This window comes from Nymphaea colorata, chromosome 3 (genome assembly GCF_008831285.2).
Source record: "Nymphaea colorata isolate Beijing-Zhang1983 chromosome 3, ASM883128v2, whole genome shotgun sequence".
In the NCBI taxonomy this organism is placed as follows: Eukaryota; Viridiplantae; Streptophyta; class Magnoliopsida; order Nymphaeales; family Nymphaeaceae; genus Nymphaea; species Nymphaea colorata.
The window spans coordinates 8,165,538-8,191,165 of record NC_045140.1 but is presented as its reverse complement, the minus strand read 5'-3'; the positions used below and the strand labels follow the sequence as shown (position 1 = coordinate 8,191,165).

General features: G+C 39.7%; 1 protein-coding gene across 1 annotated transcript; it reads right to left on the bottom strand.

Moving 5' to 3' along the window:
* Window positions 1-8,708: 8,708 nt before the first annotated feature.
* LOC116251660 (uncharacterized) lies at window positions 8,709-25,396 on the bottom strand. The gene is made up of 7 exons (XM_031626045.2): window positions 24,707-25,396; window positions 22,259-22,500; window positions 21,999-22,121; window positions 21,761-21,877; window positions 21,436-21,612; window positions 21,205-21,346; window positions 8,709-9,197 (listed from the first exon to the last, which is right to left on the bottom strand). Exons 1-7 carry the CDS (start codon window positions 25,215-25,217, stop codon window positions 9,028-9,030), a joined length of 1,482 nt encoding a protein of 493 aa, XP_031481905.1. The 5' UTR covers window positions 25,218-25,396; the 3' UTR covers window positions 8,709-9,027.
* Between the last annotated feature and the right edge of the window lie 232 nt (window positions 25,397-25,628).

Below are 25,628 nucleotides of genomic sequence, written 5' to 3'. Positions count from 1 at the left end.
ATGCTAAATCATTGAAATAAACAAAACATTAAACTGAAGCGGAAGCGTACTTGAATCCATCTGAAATGCACAGACAGTAGATCGCGGTAGGAACTTTCAAGGTACGTGTGGTGCGCGTGAGGTCTCTCTCAGATGGGGAAGAGAAAACCCTAGAAACCAAAAGCAACTGTTCGCACGACCCCAGGGACCACTACCATTATATAATGAGGACAATTATATGTTCAACCCATCAAAGAGTCTGTAATTGCGTACTGGTATCTATACATTTCAAAATTACCCCATATCATCTAAAATGACGTAATATCCCAAAATGCAATCACTTAGGCGGATATTTACGTTAAGACAGCCATAATGTCTGAAATTCCTCATAGACATATGCCGACCCACCAAATGATCTTACAATCTCCCACTTGGGCCAAATATATCTTTATACATTCAGACATTACATAAAACCTTAGGAGCTCATAATTGCTATCTTATTAAATGTCATTTTCACCAATCTCGTCCATGACCATATCAACACAGAACCAAAGCGGCTTTCGCTATATCAAAATTAGCTAAACCTTCAATGATCACAAATGTTAACCTAATCAATGACATAGATCTGATATGGATGTATAGCATGAGAATTACATGTAATGTGATTACAACATGTCTATTCTCAACTGGTCCAACTTTAAAACTTTATGGAGATCAAAACACAAACACATAAACACATAATGGAACCAAAGAATTTTAAACTTTATTATGCAGAAAACTGAATATGTGTCTATATATAAGAGCAAACAAAATACAAACTCCCACTAAACCAGCACATCATCCAAGGATAACACCCCCATACGAACAACATGTTCGTGAAAAACCTTAGGTGTTAAACCCTTAGTAAGCGGATCTGCAATCATAGAGTTTGTCCCAATATGCTCTAAAGACACCTAACCATTCTGTATCCTCTTTAACAACCAAAAACTTTATGTCGATGTGCTTTGACTTTGACAAACTGCGGCTGTTATTAGAGTACATGACTGTTGAATTATTGTCACACAATAACCTTAGTGGTCTTTCTACACCATTCATAATGCACAGCCCCGTGACAAAATTTCGCAACCACAATGCATGATTGGATGCCTCGTAACATGCTATGAATTCTGCTGCCATGGTTGAAGTAGCTACAAGTGTCTATTTGACACTTTTTCAGGATATAGCTCCTTCAGCCAACAGAAATACATAGTCTGAAGTAGACTTGTGACTGTCTTGGCACCCAGCAAAGTCAGAATCTGAATACCCAATGATCTCCAACTGGTCTGACTTCTTGTATGTGAGCATGAAATCTTTTGTTCTCTGTAAATACCTCAATACTCTTTTGGCTGCTTTTCAATGATCCATACCTGGATTACTTAAGTATCTGCCTAACATTCCCACAATAAATGCAATATCTGGACGAGTACAAACATGAGCATACATAAGGCTTCCCACAACAGACGAATAGGGAATCCTTTCCATTTTCTTAGATTCGATTTCACTTTTAGGGCACTGTTTGAGACTAAACTTGTCTCCTTTAGCAACTGGAGTATCTTCTCGTTTACAATCCTTCATGCCATATCGCTGAAGCACCTTATCAATGTAGGTCTTTTGTGGTAATCCAAGAATACTTCAAGAACGGTCTCGAAATATTTGGATTCCCAATACAAAAGATGCACAACCAAGATCCTTCATGTCAAACTTTGATGACAAAAATTTCTTAGTTTCATGTAATGTGCTCACATCATTACTTGCCAGCAATATATCATCGACATATAAAACCAGAAAGATAAATTTACCCCCACTGAACTTATGGTATACACATTCATTAACCATATTGGTCTCAAAGCCAAATGAAACTATAGCTTGATGAAATTTATAATACCACTGACGAGAAGTTTGCTTTAGCCCATAGATGGATTTCTTAAGTTTGCAGACCATTTTCTTTGCATTTCCTGAAACAAAGTTTTCTGGTTGCACCATATATATCGTTTCATCAATGTCTCCATTTAGAAACATTGTTTTTACATCCATCTGATGCAGCTCTAAGTCAAAATGAGCCACAAGTGTCATTATGGTCCTGAAAGAGTCTTTCGACGAAACTGGAGAGAAAGTCTCTGTATAATCAATGTCTTCCTTTTGAGTAAAGCCCTTTGCAACAAAACGTGTCTTATACCTTTCGATGTTTCCTAATGAATCCCTCTTGGTTTTAAATATCCATTTATAACCAATGGGTTTCACACCTTCAAGCAAGGGAACAACGTCCCATACGTCATTGTCTATCATGGACTTTATTTCCTCACTCATGGCATCTATCCACTTATGTGATTTGGAACTCTTTATTGCTTGCTGGAAGTTAATAGGATCATCTTTCATTAAGCTCATATCAACATCATGTTTTTGGAGATAGACAAAATCATTTGAAATTGTATTTCTCCTCTCTCTAGTGGATCTCCTCAGTGGCACCTCTACTTAATTTTCTTGAGGTTGTTGAGTTTGTTCTTCAGTAGGGAGATCGACATCATTGCCTTCTTCTGAATATGTTGATGAAACAATGGCAGGAATGAATACCTAACTATTGCTTACAACATCTGTATGAGTGGACTCAGGTCCCTCTTCAAAGGCAATGTTTCTAACCTGATCACCTCCCTCAAACTCAATATCCTCAAAGAAATAGGCATTTCCCGTTTCAAAGAAAGACTTACTGAATGGATTATAAAACTTATAACCCCTTGACCTTTCAGAATACTCAACAAAGTAACAACTAACCGTCTTAGAGTCCAGTTTTCTTTCGCTTGGCCTATATGGCTTTGCTTCAGCTGGACATCCCCAAATATGAAAATGCCTCATACTAGGCGTTTTGCTTGTCCACAATTCATATAGGGTTTTCGGTACTGCTTTTGATGGCACTCTATTTAGAATATAAGTTGCAGTCTTTAATGCCTCTCCCCAGAGGGACTCTGGTAAGGTGGAATGATTAATCATACTCCTTACCATATCCATAAGAGTCATGTTTCGCCTCTCAGCTACACCGTTCATTCTGGGAGAACCCGGCATGGTGTATTAAGGGACTATACCACATTCCTCTAGGTACTTAGCGAAAGGCCCTGGACGTTGTTCACCTGATCCATCAAATCTACTATAGTATTCACCACCACGGTCAAATCTAACAGCTTTAATCATTTTGCCTAATTGATTCTCAACTTCGGCTTTAAATGACTTGAAAACGTCTAAGGATTGAGACTTCTCATGAATCAAATACAGGTAGCCATAACGAGAATAATCGTCTATGAACGTGATAAAATATTGTTGTCCATTCCAACAAGTCGTAGGGAATGAACCACAAACATCCGTATGAATCAGTTCTAAGACGTCTGAAGCTCTACTTGCACCTGTTTTCTTAATGTTTATTTGTTTTCCCTTTATACATTCAATGCAAACATTAAAGTCTGCAAAATCAAGGGACTCAAGAATTCCATTTGACATAAGTTTTTTTATTCTCTTTTCAGATATATGTCCTAAGCGCCTATGTCATAACATAGCAGAATTCTCATTGGCTAATTGTCCTTTAGTACCACTAGACATAACATACAAGGTCTCATGATATGAAGCAACCGTATCAAGCAAATAGAGGTTATCGCTACTAGATAAAGAATCAGTGGCAATGAAATTTGAGTACATAAACAACTTAAATTTACTTCCTCCAAATGAACAATAGTAACCAAATTTGTCCAATGAGAAAATAGAAACTAAATTTCGTCTAAAAGATGGCACCACATAAGTTTCTGTCAAATTCAAATAACAACCAGTCTTTAACAATAACCGAAAATCTGTTATGGCTTCAACTTTTGTCTTCTTGTCATCGCCCATATAGATGAATCTTTCAGCATCATTTGGCATTTGACAATTTATGCACCCTTGCATAGAGACACTTATGTGAGTAGTAGCACCTGAATCTACCCACCAAGTGTTTCTGGGTATTGAAGTTAAATTAACTTCAAAACAAACCAAAGTGAGAAGTGTACCCTTCTTTTCACGCCATGCGTGAAACTTAGTACAATCCTTCTTTATATGACCTTCACCCTTACAAAAGAAGCAGCCTAATAGGCATTTCTTATGCTTCTTCTGTTTCTTAACGGATGATTGGTCAACGGTAACTTCTTTAACAGTCTTTCTTTTCTTACTTATAAGAATCGAATCATTCATCTCAATAATAGTACTCAAATTTGCAAATATCATGAAAGCAGAACTCACTGTACAAAGAACAAACCAAAGCATGCTCACAATCAATACATATACAAAGATGAAATAACAAATATAAATGAATTTAAACCAATGGCCCAAAACCCATCACAAGGTACCGATGCAACGCCAATATCCAATCTTTGGATTGAAATATTAATTGCAAGTGGTATTCTTGGTCAACAATGAATATAGATAATTAATCCTGTCAAACAACGAGCCTATCTTTGGATTGACTCGTTATTCACATGGAAACCTGAAAAATGATCACATATTCATTGCCCTGTATACTTAAACCTGACCAAGCAACAATCCTCGTATACTATCATTTAATGTTCAAAACAGGCAAATTCGTACAACAGAGGTCACTTTGGCGACATAAAGTACAAACGTACTCATCTCGAACAATAGACATGGCCAAAGTTCAAATTCACATTCCAAACATTCATCTAAAATACACCCACAAATTAACAACATGCAAAACATAATGCATAAACCAAATTACATACAAAATTTTGTCTTACGTCAAATCCAAAACCAAATGATTCAATGAAGTGACACATACAAAATTGCCTTACATTGAATCTAAAACCAAATGATTCAATGAATGGGCCCAAAAGGGTCCAAAATTTCATGAACTGGTATCATAATTATGTTTAAATTGGTCAAGAACCATTGAATCGGCCTTAAAATGGCCCGTATCGGTCTTAAACCACAACAAAAACACCCACATAGCCCTAAACAGGATTGAACCGGTTCAAAAATTGGACGAACCGTTCAAAATTAGACCGTATCGGTTCCAAAACTGAATGAACCGGTTTTCCAAAGTTAAACCAAATGGATACGGTTCGGTCTTAAAACCAAATGAACTGTTTTTAAGTCAGATGCACGCGCGCGTGCGGGCGGTAAAAAAAAAATAATAAATCCTGATGTATCCGGATCGGGTTTGTCAAGACCCGACCCGGTCCGACCCAAATTGACCGCCCGACCGTCACGGGCTTCGCCTCCACCGTTCGCCTGCCGAACGGCAAGCGGGCGGTGAAGCTCCACCGGCAGGCCACCCAACACCGTGGGTGGCCGCCGGCGGGTGCCGCCAGCGTCGCCAGACGTCGTCCGCCACGATGGCGGACCGACGTCCTCTGGAAACCGGTCGATTCTGGCTGGTTTCCCCTTCATCTTCATTCTGCCCCTTTTCTGAAGTGTGAGGTTGAAAACAACAGCGACAGTAGCGGGAAAACCACCAGTGGGCGTCCTGAGACATTGGGTCGGCGCCAGCGGGTCGCATGAGCCCGTCCGGCGACATCGAGGTCGCCGGTGGCAGCCCTTCGACGTCCGTCGCACCTTCCTTTCGTCGCCCGCCCCTGCCACTCATGTTTCTTTCCCTTCATGGCTGCGACGGAAGCAAGGGAGCCACCAGCGGGCCGCCGGCGGGTCGCGCCAGGACGGCTGGCAGCCGGCCATTGCCTTCCGGCGACGATTGCCTGCCGAAAAACCGGCCATCCATAGCCTCCTTGTGCCTCAGGCCACTGCAGCGGAAGCCTGACGGCTTCCGTTGGTCTCCCACGCAAAGTTTTTTTTTTTTTTTTTGAAAACTCTTGCAGCAGAAAACAGGGAAGAATCGAAGAGGGAAGAACGCCAAAAAATCAACGATTCAACAATGAGCATAGACTCTGATACCAAATGTTGGGATTTCTCCCCTCATGCATATACAAAACCAAACGTATATACCCTAAAACAGGATCATGTTCATGCTAAATCATTGAAATAAACAAAACCTTAAATTGAAGCGGAAGCGTACCTGAATCCATCTGAAATGCACGGATAGTAGATCGCGGTAGGATCTTTCAGGGTACGTGCGGTGCGCGTAAGGTCTCTCTCAGATGGGGAAGAGAAAACCCTAGAAACCAAAAGCAATTGTTCGCACGACCCCAAGGACCACTACCATTATATAATGAGGACAATTATAGATTCAACCCATCAAAGAGTCCGTAATTGCATACTTGTATCTATACATTTCAAAATTACCCCATATCATCTAAAATGACGTAATATCTCAAAATGCAATCACTTAAGCGGATATTTACGTTAAGACAGCCATAATGTCTGAAATTCTTCATAGACATATGCCGGCCCACCAAATGATCTTACACTTGCTAATGCTTGCCGAACTGGTTCTTTAAATGAAGCGTCATCTTGTTTTTACTTTAATTTTGCTCATTGATCTTGAAGCGAAGGATCTTTCAATATGTATTTTTATTGAAGTTGAAGAAGCAGGTGTGGATATTGCTCTCTTAGTGCACATTGATGTTAACTACATGGATGATGCTCGTAACTTTCCTTTTAATGCACATTATACTTCTAATGTGGGTGAAACTTCTACTAATTGTTCAACTTGTACTGCAGGTTAAACATTCTTCAAGGTGACACACATAACTGACGATGTGGTGGGAGCAGAATCCATCAGAGCGTCATGTTGTTTTTGTTAAATATTAATGTTATGTACACCTGTTACGTTTAACTGTGGGATGTATTTCCTGTACGCTTGGCTAGCTAGTCTACTAGTCCATGTTGTCTTTTCCTTGACAAATCTTCTTAATGTAGCCTTCTCTTTGTGATTTTTAGTTGGTGGCTTGAGACGTGGAATCCATAATTTTTTTTGGGTTAATAATAAGCTTTTAATGCTCTTTGCTTTCAGTTACCATTTGACTTATCTGAAATGGTTGTGGAGGCGGTGCACTTGGTTGAAATGTCTCCTTCACCAGGGAAAATCTATAGATTGCTTCATAATCAATTTTGATGTGATTTCGGCCACTGCTTCCTTGACATGAACGCAAAATATGTTAACTTACAGATTTGATTGCTTGGAACGCTCTAGGACAGCAAGCACTAGCAAGCTCTTTAAACAGATGCTGGAGCAAGCACTAGCAAACTTTGCATTTGTTCAGTTGAGAAACACTACGCTTGCACACGCTAGAAATAGGGGAACCAAATCCAGATCCAGTAAGCTAAAGATCAATAAGTGCCCCTTTGCCAAAATTTTTTAGCTTCACCATTGATTTAAAATAGCCAAGATACCCTCAGGTAGTGTTTGATGGTCAGGAATTTTGGAATTGGAAATATATTTCTAGAAATATATTTTCTGAAATAAAGGAATGAAAAAAATCTTTCCGATTCTCATTTTGATGTATGTGTGATGACTGAGAAATATATTTCTAGAAATATATTTATGTGTTTGATGATAAAGAAATATATTCCTTAATTTTCAAGAAATTATTTCTTAGTTTGATAATAAGGAAACATATTTTCAAATTTCCATAATCTTTTGATATAGTTTCTTAAACGCAGGGATAAATAATAAACCATCTACCAAAGCACGACCAGCGATACAATGAACATGAAGATTACCAACAAGCATAAGAACCCACAAAAAGTTGCAAATCTGCAAAAAGAATGAGAGAGAGAGAGAGAGAGAGAGAGAGAGAGAGAGAGAGAGAGAGAGACCTGCAACAAGTCAGTTAGATATGTAAAGAAGTTGCTTAGATATTTTGCATTTCTCCTACTAATAAATAATCCCAAGTTTCTCGTGCTTAAACATCCGTATCATGGAAGATGTTACCATAAAAAGAACAGCAAATTCAATATGCATTTCAATTTTAAGTAACAAAACTATTTTATATGACAAAACCTTTCAAAGGCTTGGCCATCAACCCAACTGTCTGCATTTTGGACAAAGAATACACAATTATTTCCATAACAAGACTTGTCCTACACCAAAAAATGTCCTCATCAGCAATGACAAAATATAGATTTTGCAGATTCAGCATGCTTCTACTATATAAAATTATAAATAAGTCGTTAAACAACAAATATTAACAGTTCATTAGTTTGTGTTAGCTGCTTTACTGTCAGTACAATATTGTGACATATTTAACCGTGCAAACCTAAATTTGCTAACGTGTCATCAAACAACAATTTGTCATTTAGCAGCTCACAATAAAATGATTTTATAAAACTTTTAATTAACTACAAAAAGTAGGTATGTTTAACAATATAAAGAATGCTTTTTATTATTACCAAACATTTGTGTTCTAAAAAATTGTTTAAGAGAATACCTTTTGTTATTTTGTTGATATGAAGGTTGCTTGTAACGGTAACGTGTATGGAACAATGAAATTAGCTGATATGCATCAGCACATCATCAGTGCTATAGGGCATTTGTTATTTTTTTGGAAATGACTTTAATTAGCCCCATATTTGCCGATCCGCTACAACGGTTCTTATGGGTAATTTTCGGCAGAATAATAGAAAACAGTTTTGACTTGAAATTTTTTTAGGAGACTCGGGTTCCAGCTGAGAAGGTTGGGATGGAGAAACTGTCAAACCTGGCTCTCAAGGTCCAAGGAGCACCTCTTTCCCTCTTACTCTTGATACAAATGGAAGTCCCTCTCTAGGAAAAGACAATCCCAATTTGACAGCAAATCAAGCCACAGGGCTGTTCTTCACAATAATGATACAAATGGAATAATACCATGAATTCAGGTATACACATACATCTTTCTACCCAAGAAGATTCTCCATGTATTTTTGAAAACAAAAAAGGCATGAATAAAACCCTAATCGTGTTCAGTAAAAACGTGTGGGCACATAGACCTTACACTGTAGTCGACGGGAAAAGACAAGATTTCCGTACTTGGATTTTTTTTTAGGTACCACAAAAAATCCCTTTACCTACAGGAACTCAGCCGACTATACAACAAGAGGTAACATTTACTCCTTTAATTTGGTAGTATTTTTTCTTGAGTTAACTATGATTTTTGAGCTAGCGAACTTTGCACCTCCGTCTATAATACTCGAGTCCTCAAGGTGGTTGCTATTCTCTTCCTTTTTCATAGGCTTTTCAGGGGAAGATCCAAACAACTGAACTGTCAAACTTCCACCTGCAAAACAAGATCCAAGATGAAAAGAATCAGGAACTTAAATATGACAAAAAGACAATTTTCCAGATCTTGCGCACTCGCATATAAATACACAGAAGACAAGACAAAGGAAGGCCCAAGCACCAAGTATAAAAATTCAGTGAGACAAACTTTGGTACCTGCCCTCACTTGACATGGTCGGCCACTTTTTCAATTGCTAAGGAACAAGAATAAAACCTGGAATACATCGAACATTGCTGGGGATTGAAAGAAGCAGCATTAAGCTGATCTTTTTGAATCAGACAAATAAACTCCCTTTTAAACACGACGAAAACTTAACGGAAATAGATAGAAGTATCTTCATGTCAATCTAAAGAAGACGGCTAAGAAGAAAATACATAAATACTGAACTGTCACAAGGGAACCTTTCTTTGTTCTAGACTATCAAAGAAAAGGAAAATTAAAATTAGGTATTACAAAAGTTGTTTAGCTGATGGCAATGACAAATGAAACAACATATGCAAAACACAAATGATATTCCCTCTTCACATTTGTACCCCTTAAAATAGCTTATTTTATACGGTTTGCTCTTTCTTTCTTTGTCAGCATTGGCCTTTCATCAGGGGGTGAACTCACCATTCACTGGCTCCAATGCCAGCTTAGTTGGAGCTTTTGTCTCTATGGAAAGATGATTTCATTTATATAATGCATTTTTTCACATTTTATCGGTCAATTAAGTATTTACTGTTTTACTCTGTTGTGTCTGTGCACACTTGTGAGTAGGCTTTGTGCCTTGACTGCTTGATATTGTGCTCTGAAGTGAACAAGCCTTGGGTTGTGACTTGTAAAGTGAACATTAGCCTGACTTTCATATGATATCAGAGCATGGTCTTTAGCTCCTTATCATTGGAGGTCCCTTTTCAAGATATGAAAGTGTAGAAGAGTTATTGAATGCCCTCAATTCTTCTTTCTCAACATCACCATGGCTTAATATATTCTTCACTTGGACTCAAGCTCCATAGCACAAATTACTTGTGTGGGTTGGCATCTTAGAAGGACATATAAAGAGGAAGGGCTGTGGACTATATAGAAGGCATCATCCTCGACTCCAACCCAAGTTGACCAAGGTTGAAAAGGGAGAGATAAAGATCACTGAAGGTGAAGAAAGAGAAAGTGCTGCAGAAGAACGCAAGAAAAGGGATGGATGGGGACATTGGGGAGATGAAGAATCTCAGGATGCTTTCACAGATATGTGCAACCCACTCAAGCAATGATAAACACAAATATTTAAAAGTTGGTTCAAGAAGGCGAGCAAGCATGGAAAACCTCAAGAGGATATATACATTTAGAGATATATCCCAAAAGTTCTATCCTCAAAACAAAGAATAGTTCACACCAAAGAGAAATGACCATAAGAGAGTACTTTGCTGAATTATCAACCATATTAGATGGAGTATCAGGAACAAGGTAAGGGTAAAGATCATAGCAAGAGGAGAGTTCTACATTACTTTCATCATTGGGCCCTAACATATCAAATGCATGTGCCCTACGTAGAAGGAAAAACTTGCAATGACCACTTCAGTACAAGCCAGCAAAAAGGAGCTCAATGCCAACCATTGGAGTTTGCTGTTTTACAATTGGTAGAAGCATTGCAACCACCTCTTATGGAACTCATCCCAAGAGCTGCTAATATCATCTTTAACTATGCCAAGCATGTGTTCTTGGCTTATAGAGTCTGGTCTTTCACATGATCCAACACAAAAATATTTCTAGATCACATGGATACATCTTTTTGACGTACCCATGTCAATGCACCCAGACATGAGTGCAGGCGTGGATGCTACTAAGGCACAGGTGTGTCAGCTGTGATTAACACACCTGAGGCTGAATCTATCTATTTTTTATTTGTAGCATCCAATGCTTCTGTAGAAACACGAAAAAGAAGAGGAAGAGAAACAACGATCACGATGTAACGTGGAAAAACCCTCAACAAGAGGAAAAAAACCACGAATGAGGAGGAGCCGGTGCCCACTAGTCGCCAGACTCTCTCTCTCCTTTGTCTTTCATTCACACAATAAGGATTAGGGTTACACAACTTAAATAATGCCCAACAAGGGCTACAAGTTGGATCGGATACGGATCCGGACCCGGTCCCGAGACCCATCTAACATACTTCAACACTCCCCTTCAAGTTGGGCATACATATCAAACATGCCCAACTTGGATACATTTCTCTCAAATGAGGTCGAAGATAAAGCCTTCGTCAGAACATCAGCCGTTTGGTCTTCAGATCTCATGTAAGGAAGTATAAGTTCTTTAGCATCAATTCTCTCTCGAATGAAATGTCGGTCAATCTCAACATGCTTTGTTCTGTCATGAAGCACAGGGTTGTTGGCCAAGTTAATTGCAGACTTGTTATCGCAATACATCTTCATTGGTTCTTCAACTTTTATACCAATATCAGTCAACAATACTTTCAGCCACAAAAGCTCAGAAACTCCCATAGCAACAGCTCTGTATTCTGCTTCAGCACTGGAACGCGAACAAACATCTTGCCTTTTACTTCTCCACACTATGAGATTCCCTCCCAAATAAATACAATAGCCAGAGGTGGACCTCCTAGTGTCAATACAGCCTGCCCAGTCTGCATCTGAATAACCTTCAATCCCAAGAGTGTCTTGCTTGACATATAAGAGACCTTTGCCAGGATTCCTCTTCAAGTAGCACAAGATCCTGTCAACAGCCTTCAAGTGGGCATCTGTGGGAGCATGCATGAACTGGCTCATCACATTCACAGCAAAGGTAATATCAGGTCTAGTGAGAGTAAGATAAATTAACTTCCCTACAAGACATTGATATCTTCTTTTTGCCTCTTCACAGAGTGGCTCCCCGTCTCTCAGACTTAGCTTATGGCCAGCATCTAGAGGAGTAGAAGCTGGTCTACACCCTAGTTTCCCAGTCTCCTTTAACAAATCTAGAGTGTACTTCCGTTGATTTAGCACAAGGCTAGTCCCAGACCTAGCAATTTCTATGCCAAGGAAGTATTTCAACTTACCAAGGTCCTTAAGATCAAACTCGATCGCCAACAGTTTCTTTAACTTCATTATTTCATCTTCATCATCACCTGTGACAATCATATCATCAACATATACCAACAGAATAGTAACCTTTTGCTTATTTCTCTTCACAAAAAGTGTATGATCTCCATTCCCTTGATGGTATCCACATTGTCTCATGACAAGTCTGAGTCGTTCAAACCATGCTCGAGGAGATTGCTTGAGCCCATATAAAGCTTTCCTTAGCTTGCAACATTTTCCAGGTTCCTCATATCCTGGAGGCATACACATATATACTTCCTCTTCAAGGTCTCCATTGAGAAATGCGTTCTTGACATCAAGTTGGTACATCTTCCACTCCTTCATCACAGCTAAAGAGATAATGACTCTGACCGTCTTCATCTTCGCAACAGGAGCAAAGGTCTCCAAATAATCAATCCCATATTTCTGACTAAACCCCTTGGCCACAAGACGAGCTTTGTATCTTTCAACACTCCCATCTGGTTTGTACTTGATGGTGTAGACCCACTTAGATCCAACCAAGTGAGCCGCCTCAGGAATCTTTACAACTTCCCATGTCATGTTTCTTCGCAAGGCTTCCATCTCTTCTTGCATAGCATAGGTCCACTTAGGATCACTCTGAGCCTCAGCAACATTCCTGAGAATCATAGTCAAAGAAAGAGAAGATACAAAGCATTTGTAGTCCTTGCTCAGTCTAGAATATGAAACAAAGTTACCAATAGGATGTTGAGTACATGACCTGACACCCTTTCGCAGGGCGATGGGAAGCTCTTCACTAGCAGCAACAGTCTGAATCTCTTCTTCAACAGGTTGCTTCTGCGCACGACTTGGGTCATCCAGGGAAGGACTAATTGGATTGGGAGTAGAATTCTCACCACCTGTCATCTCATCTGTACAAACTCTTCGCCTAGAGTAAACTTGCCCAAATAAACGATTGCACTTCTCTTCTGCCTCAGTGGAACACTCTCCATTTTTCTCCTGTTCATGCACCTCACTAGATGGACCATTTTTCTCTTGTTCATGCACCTCACTAGATGGACCAACGGAGTCACGCCTGTAGTCCAAAAAATCTGTAAACTGAATTTCCTGACTCGGAGAATACTCTTCCCGTGACATAGAGTACTCCCCCTGAAGAGGATTCTCACCAAAATAGGAAACATGTTCAAGGAAAGTGACATCTTTGGTAACATAGGCCCGACCAGTGGAAGGGTCTCGACACTTGTACCCTTTTTGAGTGGGAGAATACCCTAAAAAAATGCCCTTAATAGATCTTGGATCAAACTTTTTAATGTGAGGACTATGGTTGTGAATAAAGCAAACACAACCAAAAACTCTGAGTGGAAGAGAGAAAGGTTCACGAGTCCCCGGTAACAGAGAGTGAGGCGTCTTCCCATTCAACACGCGACTAGGCAACCGGTTTATAAGATACGCACTGGTCAACACAGCATCCCCCCAATACTTTTTTGGAACATGACGTTGAAAAAGAAGAGCCCGAGTCATATTCAATAACTGACGATTTTTTCGTTCAGCAACTCCATTTTGAGGAGGGGTATAACTACAGGAAGTCTCATGAACAATTCCCTTTTTTCGAAAGAAGCTATCAACAGACTGGCACATATACTCTCGAGCATTGTCAGATCGAAATGTCTTAACAGATGCTCCATATTGAGTTTCCACATAGGCAATGAAAGTCTCTATGACAGTAGGAACTTCACTACGGTCTTTCAGCAAGTAGACAATAGTGTTACGAGAATAATCATCTATAAAGGTGATAAAATATTGAAAACCATGACAAGAAGGAATCCCTGCAGGCCCCCACACATCAGAATGAATCATGGCAAATACCTCATTAGACCGATGGCTAGACAATGGGTACGAAGCCCTAACATGTTTGGCCAGGTGACAGACATCACAAGACACCATAGTCATATCTAACCTGGAACATATATCAGGAAACAACTGTCTAAGAAGGCCAAAAGGCAAGTGTCCAAGGCGCTCATGCCACCGTAGAAGCAACTGAAGGGAGTCCTCTCTATTCTTCGTGGCTTGGCTGACTGCCGTCATGAGAGCCTGAGCAGCACGCATAGGTAAACGATAGAGCCCGTCAGAAGCTAGGCCAATCCCAATCTTCTTCCCTGCCACCAAGTCCTGCATAACACAGCGATCAGCGAAAAATATAAGTTCGCAATTTAACTCCTTCGTGATCTTGCTAACCGACAAGAGATTCAAGGGAATATGAGGAACATGTAGAGCATTGTGGACTAAGAACTTGTTCAAAAGTGGGAGACTCCCTTTTCCAGCCACAGAGATAGATGAACCATCGGCAAGGGAAACACGATCCTTTCCTGATGAAAGCTTATACCCATGAAAGACCTTAGGATCGCCGGTCATGTGGTGAGTAGCGCCACTATCAATGATCCACTCTCCCATACGGCAATCCGCCATAACGTCTATAGATGAAGAAGCTGCCATAATCACAGATAGTCCAACAGGAGGCAACAAGAGAGGCACTGATGACAACAGAGAGCACCAACGGGCAGTAATATCCGGATTCCCAATCAGCCCCAAGAGTGAACAGAATGTCGATTGGGGGAAACGATCGTCGATGTCGCTCGACGGAAGCGGTGCCTTCTCTCTCTCGGGCTGCAATCTCCCACGGGTAGAGGTTTCGCCACACGTTCTCCTTGCTGGAAACAAGATCCAAGAGGCAAAACCCAACAAGTATCAAGGTATAGAAGTGAATAGGAAATCAACTTCGAGACGAGGAAAGCCTTCACCCGTAAGACCAATTTAACCCCGGTCTTTTGTAAGGAAAGGGGGATGCGATCGCCGGAGCGCCGGCAGACGTTGAGGCAATCCTCAAGTTACGCTCCTCTCCTCCTTTACGTCCTCTACCAAGTCACGGACCAGCCACCTCTTCTTGCACGGTGGGCGCCAAACAAAAACAAGAAGATGGAATCAAAGATCAACCAAGCAATATATTGCAGGTAAGAGGCGGATGCACTTCACCGGATTTGCAAAAGACCCCTAGGAAGTGACATGAATAGGGGGAGGCAAGCTTAGGAAGCGCCTAAGCACGCATATCTTCTTTCTTCTTCGGGAAGCAAGACTACGGCGCAAAAGGCAGTGGCGCAAGGGACAACGGTGACGGCGACGGTCAACAACACAAGAGCGACGGCGCAAGAGCGACGCCGCAAGAGTGGCTGCGATGGCGATGGCGCAAAGAGTAACACCGGCGGCGGCGGAAACAGCGACAGTGGTATTGGGTACACCGGCGGCGGTGGCTGCTGCAGCAACGGCGGCGGCGGCGGCGGCAGCGGCGGCGGCGGCAGTGGCAGCAGCGGCGGCAGCGGCGGCGGTAGTGGCAGCGGCAGCGGCGGCGGTGACTGCAGTGGTGGCGATGGTAGCGGTGAGAGATATTAGGGTTGGAACTTCACAAACCCTAAAAATTTCCCAAACTCGTCGGCTCTGATACCATGTAGAAACACGAAAAAGAAGAGGAAGAGAAACAACGATCACGATATAACGTGGAAAAACCCTCAACAAGAGGAAAAAAACCACGAATGAGGAGGAGCCGGTGCCCACTAGTCGCCAGACTCTCTCTCTCCTTTGTCTTTCATTCACACAATAAGGATTAGGGTTACACAACTTAAATAATGCCCAACAAGGGCTACAAGTTGGATCGGATACGGATCCGGACCCGGTCCCGAGACCCATCTAACATACTTCAACAGCTTCCATCCAGTTTATATTTATTGTTTACACCCACTTGGAGCCAACAACCTACTTATTGGGGGCCCAGGAGAAATTCCCCATGTTTTACATTCATGTAGATCCTCCTTCACCTGGTTCATTGGTTCATGCACTTGGTAGAATTTATGAACTTCTGAAAATCAATAACTCATTTCAAACTATGACAAGAGCAATTGGAAGACTAAGGTGAAATTTTCATGACATACCCATCTATGTATTGGACAGTAAACTCTTTTACACCTCCTAATCAAAGGCTGCTCCTGTTGTCTAGTGGTGGTTTCTTTGCTTTTCTAGTATATACATGCCCCACAAAGTGCTTAGAGGAATCAAAAGAATGAACTGAACTCAAGTTTATTTTGAGATTAATCAAGAGCATTCTCTGATGTAAAGATAGGTGCATTTGAGAATAAAATGCCGGACAATCGCTGTACACAATTGCCTGACAGTTGATTTTCATTATGTTTATAATTTTTTCTATGCTTTTCTGTTAATATAATTGCAATTTTTACACCATATCGTTGCATATCTAGCTATTGACCTGACTTATACACATTACCCCACATGCATTACAATTGGTGAAATGCCTACTTGTAAATGAATAAACTTAATGTTGAATAACAGTTATGTTAGGTGGTGTTTTGAATATTTAATAGTTTTAAGAACATATCTTGATTAATTATTGTTTTAGTCATGGACTTATTTTGTAATTTGTTGGTTCCACCCTAATTCTCGAACATGAGAAATAGGGCAGATTAATCAGAAAAACTCTCAATCTCGACCTCTTCTCTTCTCCCTTCTAGCCCCATGCAACATGGTACCAGAGCCCATAAACACAAATAACCTCTTGGAATTTTAAACAGCGAGGTTTTTCTCAGGTATAATACAACAAACTTGAAAAAAAGGTAAAAAAAGGTAAATTTTTAAAAATTTTAAAAAACTAAAAATGAGGGAAAAATAAAATAAGTGATAAACTAATAACACAAACATTAAAAGATAAGTAGATTTGCAACAAATAAAAAATATAAAATGAAAAAAAAAACTGTTTGACATTAAAAAATGAGAAAAATGAAAAAACTGAAAAAAACGTGTTTTTTTTGTTTTTAACGTTTTTTTCAAAAACATGTTTTCTGTGACTATGTCAGAGCCCAATCCTTCTTGGGACTGACACTTATTTCTCTCCATCACCATCCTTACTATACCCATCATCTTCCTCTTCTTTTGTTCTATTTCTCGTTGTGGGTAAAACAGTTGAATTGTGCCTATTGGGCTCAATCTAGGGTTTTCTCAACACAAAAAAAATAAATAAATAAATAAATAAAACCATAGATCGATGCCTTGTTGAAGTGGACGTGGATGCAAAGTAGTTAAGTGATCTTCAAGTTGGATGGATGCCAAAATACATCAATCGAGCAGCATGGTTCAGAATTCATGCCAAACATGTGTCTTCCCTTGCTAAGTTAAATAGAGCATGAAAAGTGACCGAAGATGACAAGTTTTCTGTCTGCCATGGACCAACCTTCCATGTTATAAAGTGGTATTTTTTTTTATCAGCAAGAAGTTCTTAATTATCTGCTGCTGTATGGTTCTTGTCAATCCGTAGGAAGTAATTATTTACTGCTACATCTTCCAGTCAGTCTGTGTAGTTTTGTTTTTTTTGGTTTCACGATGGACCTTGGACAGCAATCTAATATGGCAGACAACACTAAGATTGAGTCTTATAATAAATACAAAGTTGTTGAGAATCCCTTCTTTTATGGTTCTACTGTGAAATTAGATGGTCACAACTATGAAATCTGGTAATGTATGTTCATGATGTCTGTGGTCTCGAAAAGATCATGTCATTGAAGAAGATGAACCAATTGTTAAAACAAGGAAATATACCATATGGAAAAAAGATGATAGTATTGTTATGTCATGGATTATGAATAGTGTGCAGTTCGATATTGCTCCTACCCTTGCTTACTACATGACTGCCAAACACATGTGGACATTCTTGAGGCAGACTTACTCTCATGGCAAGAGTGTTTCAAAAATCTTACAAGTTGAAGAGAAGTTGCTCAAACTGCCGCAGGGTGACTTGGAATTGTCTCAATACTTTGCTTCAGTTAAAATAGCATACGAATGACTGAAAGCCCTTCGACCTCCTTGTTAGGCATGCTACAAGACACATTTCGAGCACACGATGGTGGCAAAGTTCTTGGCTGGTCTGCCACCTAAGTTTGAGGTAGCTAAAGTACAGATGCTTACTAGAGCAGAGATTTCAGATCTTGTTGAGGCATATAATAGACTTAGTAGATTGGCTGCCTCTCTCTCTCTCAGCCCTCTCTCTCTCTCAGCCCTAGAGTGAGTCTCTTGTTGCTGCCTTAGATGTGTCTGGAGTGCGTGGACAGGCCACAAGGAAAAGAGACTCAGGTCATGGTGTAGGGAGCAGAGGGCGATTTCAGTGTACGTACTATGGAAAATTGGGACATTTAGAAGATAGGTGTTGGAACAAACATGGTCGTCCTGCTTCCATTTCTCAGGGCAGAGGATTTAGTACTTCAGGAGGCAAAGGGGGCTTCACTTCTCATATTCTTGTAGGTTATGGTCGAGCCGTTACACCGCTTGGAGAGACTCCTTCCATGACAACTCCTGATAGCTCTACTAAGATCATGATCAAGGTAGAGTATGATCAGCTTATGGCTCAGCGGTCTCTCCCTGCCACGACGTCTGTAGTTGCCTCAACTATTGTGATGGATTCTTCTTTATCTATTGGTAGTACTTCCCGTGAAGTAGGTACCGTGTGATTGTTGATTATGGGGCTTCAAAATACTTCTGCAGTCAGCCTCACTTATTTACCTCATTGCATCACCCTTCAGAGCCTCAACATGTTAAACTTGCCAACGGAAGGCTTTCTCCTATTATGGGAGTTGAGGATGTGAAACTCTCTAGTTTTGTCTCTCTTTCCCATGTTTTGTATGCCCTAGAGTTTCTCGTTAACCTTCTGTCTGTTACTCAGTTGACGAATGATTTGTGTTGTAGAACCATATTTGATCCTGGTTCATGCCTTTTTTAGGACTTGCAAACTGAAAAGACGATTGGTGGCAGCCGTGAGCACAATGGAGTTTACATACTATCGGAACTAGTGAAATTGCAGCATCTACTGCTCTATCGAAGTCTACCCGTATTAGTGACATCTCAGACTAGGTCATCCATCATTGTCCAAGCTTCTTAGTATCCTTCCTAATATTTCTGTGTCTGAGTCATTTCAGTGTGAGGCCTGTCAATTGGGCAAACACACTAGAAGTAGTCTCCCTTCCAGTCTTAGCCCGTCTAGTCATGTTGTTTGATCTTATTCATGTTGATGTTTGGGGGACTAGCTAGATTGTAAGCCGGGCCAAGTTTAGGTATTATCTTGTCATTGTTGATGATTTTTCCCGTCTTAGTTGGGTGTTCTTGTTGAAAAACAGGTATGAAGTTATTTGTATTCTTCAAAATTTCATTATTGAAATAAAGACTCAGTTTGGTTCCATTGTCAAAAACATTTGCACTGATAATGCTCTTGAGTTCAAATCCAATACATTGCTGCACTTTTTACACCAAATACGGAATTTGCCCTCAATTTACATGTCCTCATACTTCTCAACAAAATGGTATTCCCGAACGTAAGCACCGTTAGTTACTTGATATGGCTTGTACTCTTATGTTACATAGCTATGTTCTGACTCAATTTTGAGGTGATGCCATTCTCACTTCATGTTACCTGTTTAACCGTCTTCCACCATCGTTTGTTGGCAAACAAATTCCTATTCAATTTCTCTATGCAGATAGACCTTTGTTTTCTCTTCCACCCAAAGTGTTTGGGTGTATACTTGCTTTGTTCACATCCTTGGCCCCAATAGAGACAAATTTGGTGCTCAATCAATTAAATATGTTTTCATTGGCTACCCAAAACACCAAAAGGGTTATATTTATTTTGACTCCTATATAAGCAATACATCAGTGCGGATGTTACATTTTTTGAGTTAAGTCCTTATTTTCAGTCTACTTCACTGCTATGAGACTTGTCATTGTCTATTCATTTACCTAAACCACCATTTTCCCTTCAGTTTACTCATTGTGATTCTCCTCCAGGTGTCAGTAGATTCCATGATCTCCCACTGGTTTACAACCGCCAACATGCTTCTGCTCATGACTACCCACCAATTGCTTCTCAGGATGTAAGTATACTTGACCTCACTGATCATCCTCCTCAGGATGCTTCTAAAATATCTTTGGACTTACCTATTGCCTTACATAAAGGCAAACGGTCGTGTACTCTTCATCCTATCTCTAAGTTCGTTTCTACTGTACTGATAGTGTTGGTGGTAGCCTACAACAGTTTGTGTCCGCCTTGTCAATGCACTCTATTCTCTTTAGTCACCAGCAAGCTATGCAGGATGAGATGGAGACTCTACATCAATGGGGGACATGGGACTTGGTTGTGATGTCGTTGGCTCCAAATGGGTCTCCACCATAAAGTATCTGTCTAATGGCTTAAAAAAACGCTACAAGGCTCGTCTTGTTTACACACAAACATGTGGCATCGATGTTGTGACAAACTAAACATGATTAACATCTATACTCCAGCTTGAGGGGGAGTGTTGAATAGCATTTATGTTAGGTGGTGTTTTGAATATTTAATAGTTTTAGGAACAGTTCTTTATTAATAATTGTTTTAGACTTGGACTTATTTTGTAATTTGTTGGTTTCACCCTAATTCTCTTTTATCATGAGATTAGGGGAGATTAACGAGAAAAAAGAAAATAAGTTTCTGTCTCTCTCTCGACCTCTTCTCTTCTCCCTTCTGGCCTCACGCAACACTTAAGGAAACAAATGTACCATGAAAACTAACCCATATGTTAATCAAAACAAAAGAAGAACACAAAGATTTTTAAAATTATGTAAAACAAAGTGCAAAAAAATATACTATTTAAAAAGATATGCAGAGAGAGACAGAGATATCAAATAACAGCAGTTTGGTTTAAGATGACTGCAATAGCATACAAGAATAGCCTCAAGAATCAGAGAGATTTTCCTTTATAAACGTACAAATTTTGAGATGAATACCCAAGATTTAACAAGAAAAGAATAATAATCAGCAGCACCATGCCAACATCATGAATGTTTCTCTATTTTCTTCACATTAGGCACCACGGTGCGCTGAAAATATATCTTACCTAGTATGAGCATAGCACCAAACCACCCAGTGGCACCCCATCTCTCCTGGAGCATCAACCATGCAAAAGCAGCACCCCAAAGAGGTTCCAAGCCATATATGATAGCAGTCTCTGTCGCTGAAACATCTTGCATGGCAGTCATCTGCTAAGTCATAATCAATTTGATTGTTAAAAAGCTGAAAAAGTATTTCTCTTGAAATGGTGATGAAAATGAGCATAATATGTGCAAACCTCTGCCCACAAGCATAAACCAGTCGAGAAAATTCCAGTGTATAATGCTGCCACCCAGGGAAATGCAAGAAAACTGTTCCACATTGAAGCCCAAGATATTGAGTTCATCTGATGAGTGTCAAGCAACCCATTTTTCACAACACACCAGATTGCTGATGATAAAGCTACAACCGAAACCTGGAGATCATTTTGACCCAACTTCAATAGCAGGACCACAGTAACTCCACAAGACTTAGGAGAAAAAATATGATGTAATAAATGATGGGGCTACAGAGAATTTTTTTTTTTTTTTTTAAGTACAAGAGATAACTTCAAGAGGACTTACTTCGTATCCGAGAAGAGCCAAAATTTTTTCTTTCTTTGTTGTTCTTGAATAGTGCTCAGTTCTAAGCATGTGGATCCCAAAAGTGACAGCACTGAGAAAGTTCAAGAAATCCCCAATCTGGAAAGTATTTAATCATAAGTAGATAAATACAGACACATAAACAACGTCATGATAATATGCTTTGTCATCATACAATACTGTCAACTCAAAGGAGCCAGTTAAAAAATTTAGAACTTACAGTGGGTGGAGAGCCACTAGATTCAATCATCCCAATTCCAACTAGTGAAGCAATAGCACCAGACCATGTAAGGAAAGGAATTCTTGCTCCTAAAATACCATCAATGAACGGCACAACAACCACCTAGCAAAGTTACAAACATTGGTCTCAAAATATAGCAAGCCTAATCCTAGCATAAGTCTACTAACAATAAAAAAGATTGCAATGTTTTTTGGAGGAAATCTTGTAAATCTAGTGAAGAACGGAAGTCAAGAAATTACTGTGAATGAAGAGATAAATGATGCACGTCCAGCATCAGATGTAAGAAGTCCAACGGCTTGAGTTAGGTAACCCAAACTAATCCAGAAACCCAACTCCAATCCTGCATTTCGAGTCTCAGCATCCCTGTAAGTCCGGATCATGAAGGGCAGAAATGGTAAAGCTGAAACTGCAAATCGTACAACTGAAAATAACGCTGGATCCATGACAGCCTCGACCTCCTTCACCACTGGAATATTGCTTGCTGGAAAACAAAAAGACAAAATAGAGAAGCAGTATTAATGACATATCATTATCAAACAAGATACTATTCATGTTATGAGATAAAGCTGATAAATATCCTCCACAAGGAAAATATCAAACTTCACAGGATTGGATGACACATGACTTGACAAAGATTCAGTATTTCATAACTAGGACTTAGAATGAAGAAAAAGGATAAATTGTGAACCCAGAAATGGCTTAAGCTCACAGTTAGCCATACTAAAAACATATTGTCCTGGAGTAACAATATGCATGAAGTTTACAAAATTAACAAGACCTCACACCAAAAGGCTGATTCTAACATGATCTTTACATAGTCCACAGCCAAGATATGTTCTTCAAAATTGTGTCATAAGAGGAAAAAAGGGATTCCGATGTGAAAATAATAGAAATCCTTGTTTCATGCATGCTGATCAACTTTTGAAGCCCTATTTCCTCATCAGCGCCTATCTACAGTCAAACCACAGTCACAAATACTGAAGCACCACAATTTCTTCACAGGTTATTTTTCCTTTGAGAGAAAATAAAAACTCTCACTATTCTTGAAAAAATATTAAGGAATGAAAGAATAAATGGAAATGTGTATAATATTTTAAAACTTTTATTTACAAAGACTGTTTGGATGAAGAGCCTACATCAAGACATAGAAGTCCATCTTAAAACTGCATTGAAATGATGCTATTACAACAAAAATGCAATCTATATCATCATAATTCCTCGATAAGAAGACAGTGCGTTTTGAATTTCAATCAATCAATTTTTTTTTTTGCCAAAGCCCTTGTTTCTCATTTTTCCTTAACATCTTTTCGAACTTGATTGAGGAACCATAAGTATGAGGTGGGGTGTTAGGTAGTATTTTTTGTTCTGTACTTTTTAGGTGCACACACGTGTGCATTGTAAAATGTCAAAATAGTCAGTCTGCACCAAATGGCTAGAATTCTAGCCATTGAGCCAGTCTTTAAGCTTCTTTTTCCTCTGGTACATCTTTTTTAATTTATCACAAGATACCATCTTTTACATGTTACATTGCACTGTATCAAAAGCATGATAATTTTCTGAGGCAAGTAGGTTGGGTTGTGAAAAAGAACATGGGAAAATATCTTTTAGATGGATTAGGTAGATGATGAGAGTACCAGACTCAATATAACGATTAGAACCACTAACCAATCTCAACATGCTCCATTCTGCCACAAATGCTGGACCCACTGCAAGGTGAATAGCACTTTGAATTCAAACTTCTTGGCTGCATTGGTTCAAGATGGTGTAGAAAAATACTAAATGTTGCCATCCATGATGATGCATGCAAGCTTCTGCTTCAGCTTCTAAATTGTTGAAGCGTGGCCTTTTCCAAATGTCAGCAAGTTTACACATTGGCTTATTGAGATGGGATAAAGCCCTCAGATTCAGGGAGGTCTAAATTTCAAGACCAAAGATATATGTCATTTGCCACAAGGACGATGCAAGGGACACAGTATTGGTAGGCAAGGAAGAAGTACCTAAAGCCTTGGGTTTCTACACCAAGAAAATCCAGAATGGGGCATGATAAGTATGCACCTTCTGGAATGGCAATCCTAATGCATCCAGTAACTGGTGCTACCTCCATCGTATATAAAAACTGAAAAAAGACATCTCTTTTCTTCTTTTAAAGTCTGAAAAAGCAATGTGTTTCTGAGCATTCATCATTTTCAATAGTCTCAAAGTGATTCTATAAAGATGAAAGATGAAAGAACATGTTTGTCACTTGTGAAGTGCACAAATAATGCATTTTCTTTGTAGGTCCACCAATATGCCTTTAGTACAGTCTTATTCTTCAATTCTAAACTATTACAGCCAATGAATCAATAACTAAAGCTACACCTAGCAACAACAAAGGTACAGCAATTAAGATGCGTTCAACCGTATGAGCAGGAAAGACAATATCTGTTGTTGACAGCAATGTAGGTTCAGTGCGTTGCTTGAAAGAATCTTCAATTTTTTCTAAATTCTCTTGCATAATAAAATTGCTTGTCGGGTAACCACAAATACAGCAAAATATTTATCCGTTGACACTAAAGACTATAGAGCAAAAGCCAAAAAAGGAAAAAGAAAAGAATCAGTTTAAACAAATCGTTCACAATCCAGATAAAGAGTTTATTAAAGAGGCCAAAAACGCAATGCCGTTGCATCAAAAGCTTAAAAAAGAGTACCATAAATTATTGTGAGAATATTGAGCAATATGATGCTCCTCACTTTCTTGGATGCAAGGAAAAAGCTCTTCCATAAAGGTTTCTTGGCCACCCATGAATTGGACCAACACGATAGAAATCTACAATGTAACCTGCCATTTTTTGCCATGTTCTCGTCGTTGTCTTCTTCCCCAATTATGAAGAAGCTACTATCCGCCGACCTGCTTACTTGCCCGGGCGTCACGACCCTTTTGGAGATAAAGTTGTTCTCAGAAGATTTCAGAACTGCCAGAGATGGGCTCGTGCGTGAGTCGCATCTTCTCGATTTCACGGGCTCGTCCAACGAAAACCTCACAAAACGGGTGCCTCTTTTACTGAATTTGGTGAGAAAATGATCAGAAAAAATGCAGAGTTTTGAAGTTGTAATGAAAGAAGAGAAACCAACGAAGCTGTTAGTCGTCGTTCCCCAGGGTGGGGATTGAGCAGCCATGGAAGACGAGGCGAAAGAAACGATCAGAGAGCGAAACTGCATAATGGACCATCGAGAAATCGAAGAGATGTGGAAGGGAAGGCGAGGAGGATGGGGAATAATTCCAATAGAGTTTTCGCCATTGCTGCAGGTCAAAACAGTGAATGTTACTCGGAGATAGTTCTAATCCTTTATCATATCTTCTCGAGAATAAGTCAGGTTGCTCTATGATACAGAGAGAGGGACAGAAGATATTCAGCACACGTAGCTTGGTCCTAAGCCTCGGCATTGGGCCCGTTGGCGGGCCTCATAATGAGTTGGATTCGGGTCGATTCAACTCAAATAAATCGAGCCCAAATATCAGGTACCCGGCGGCGGCCCGTCCATGCTTGTTGCTTTCAATGGTTGGTATAAAAAAAATTATAAAAAGCACACATATTTTTCAAAATTCTTATAGGGTCAATCTCAAATTGT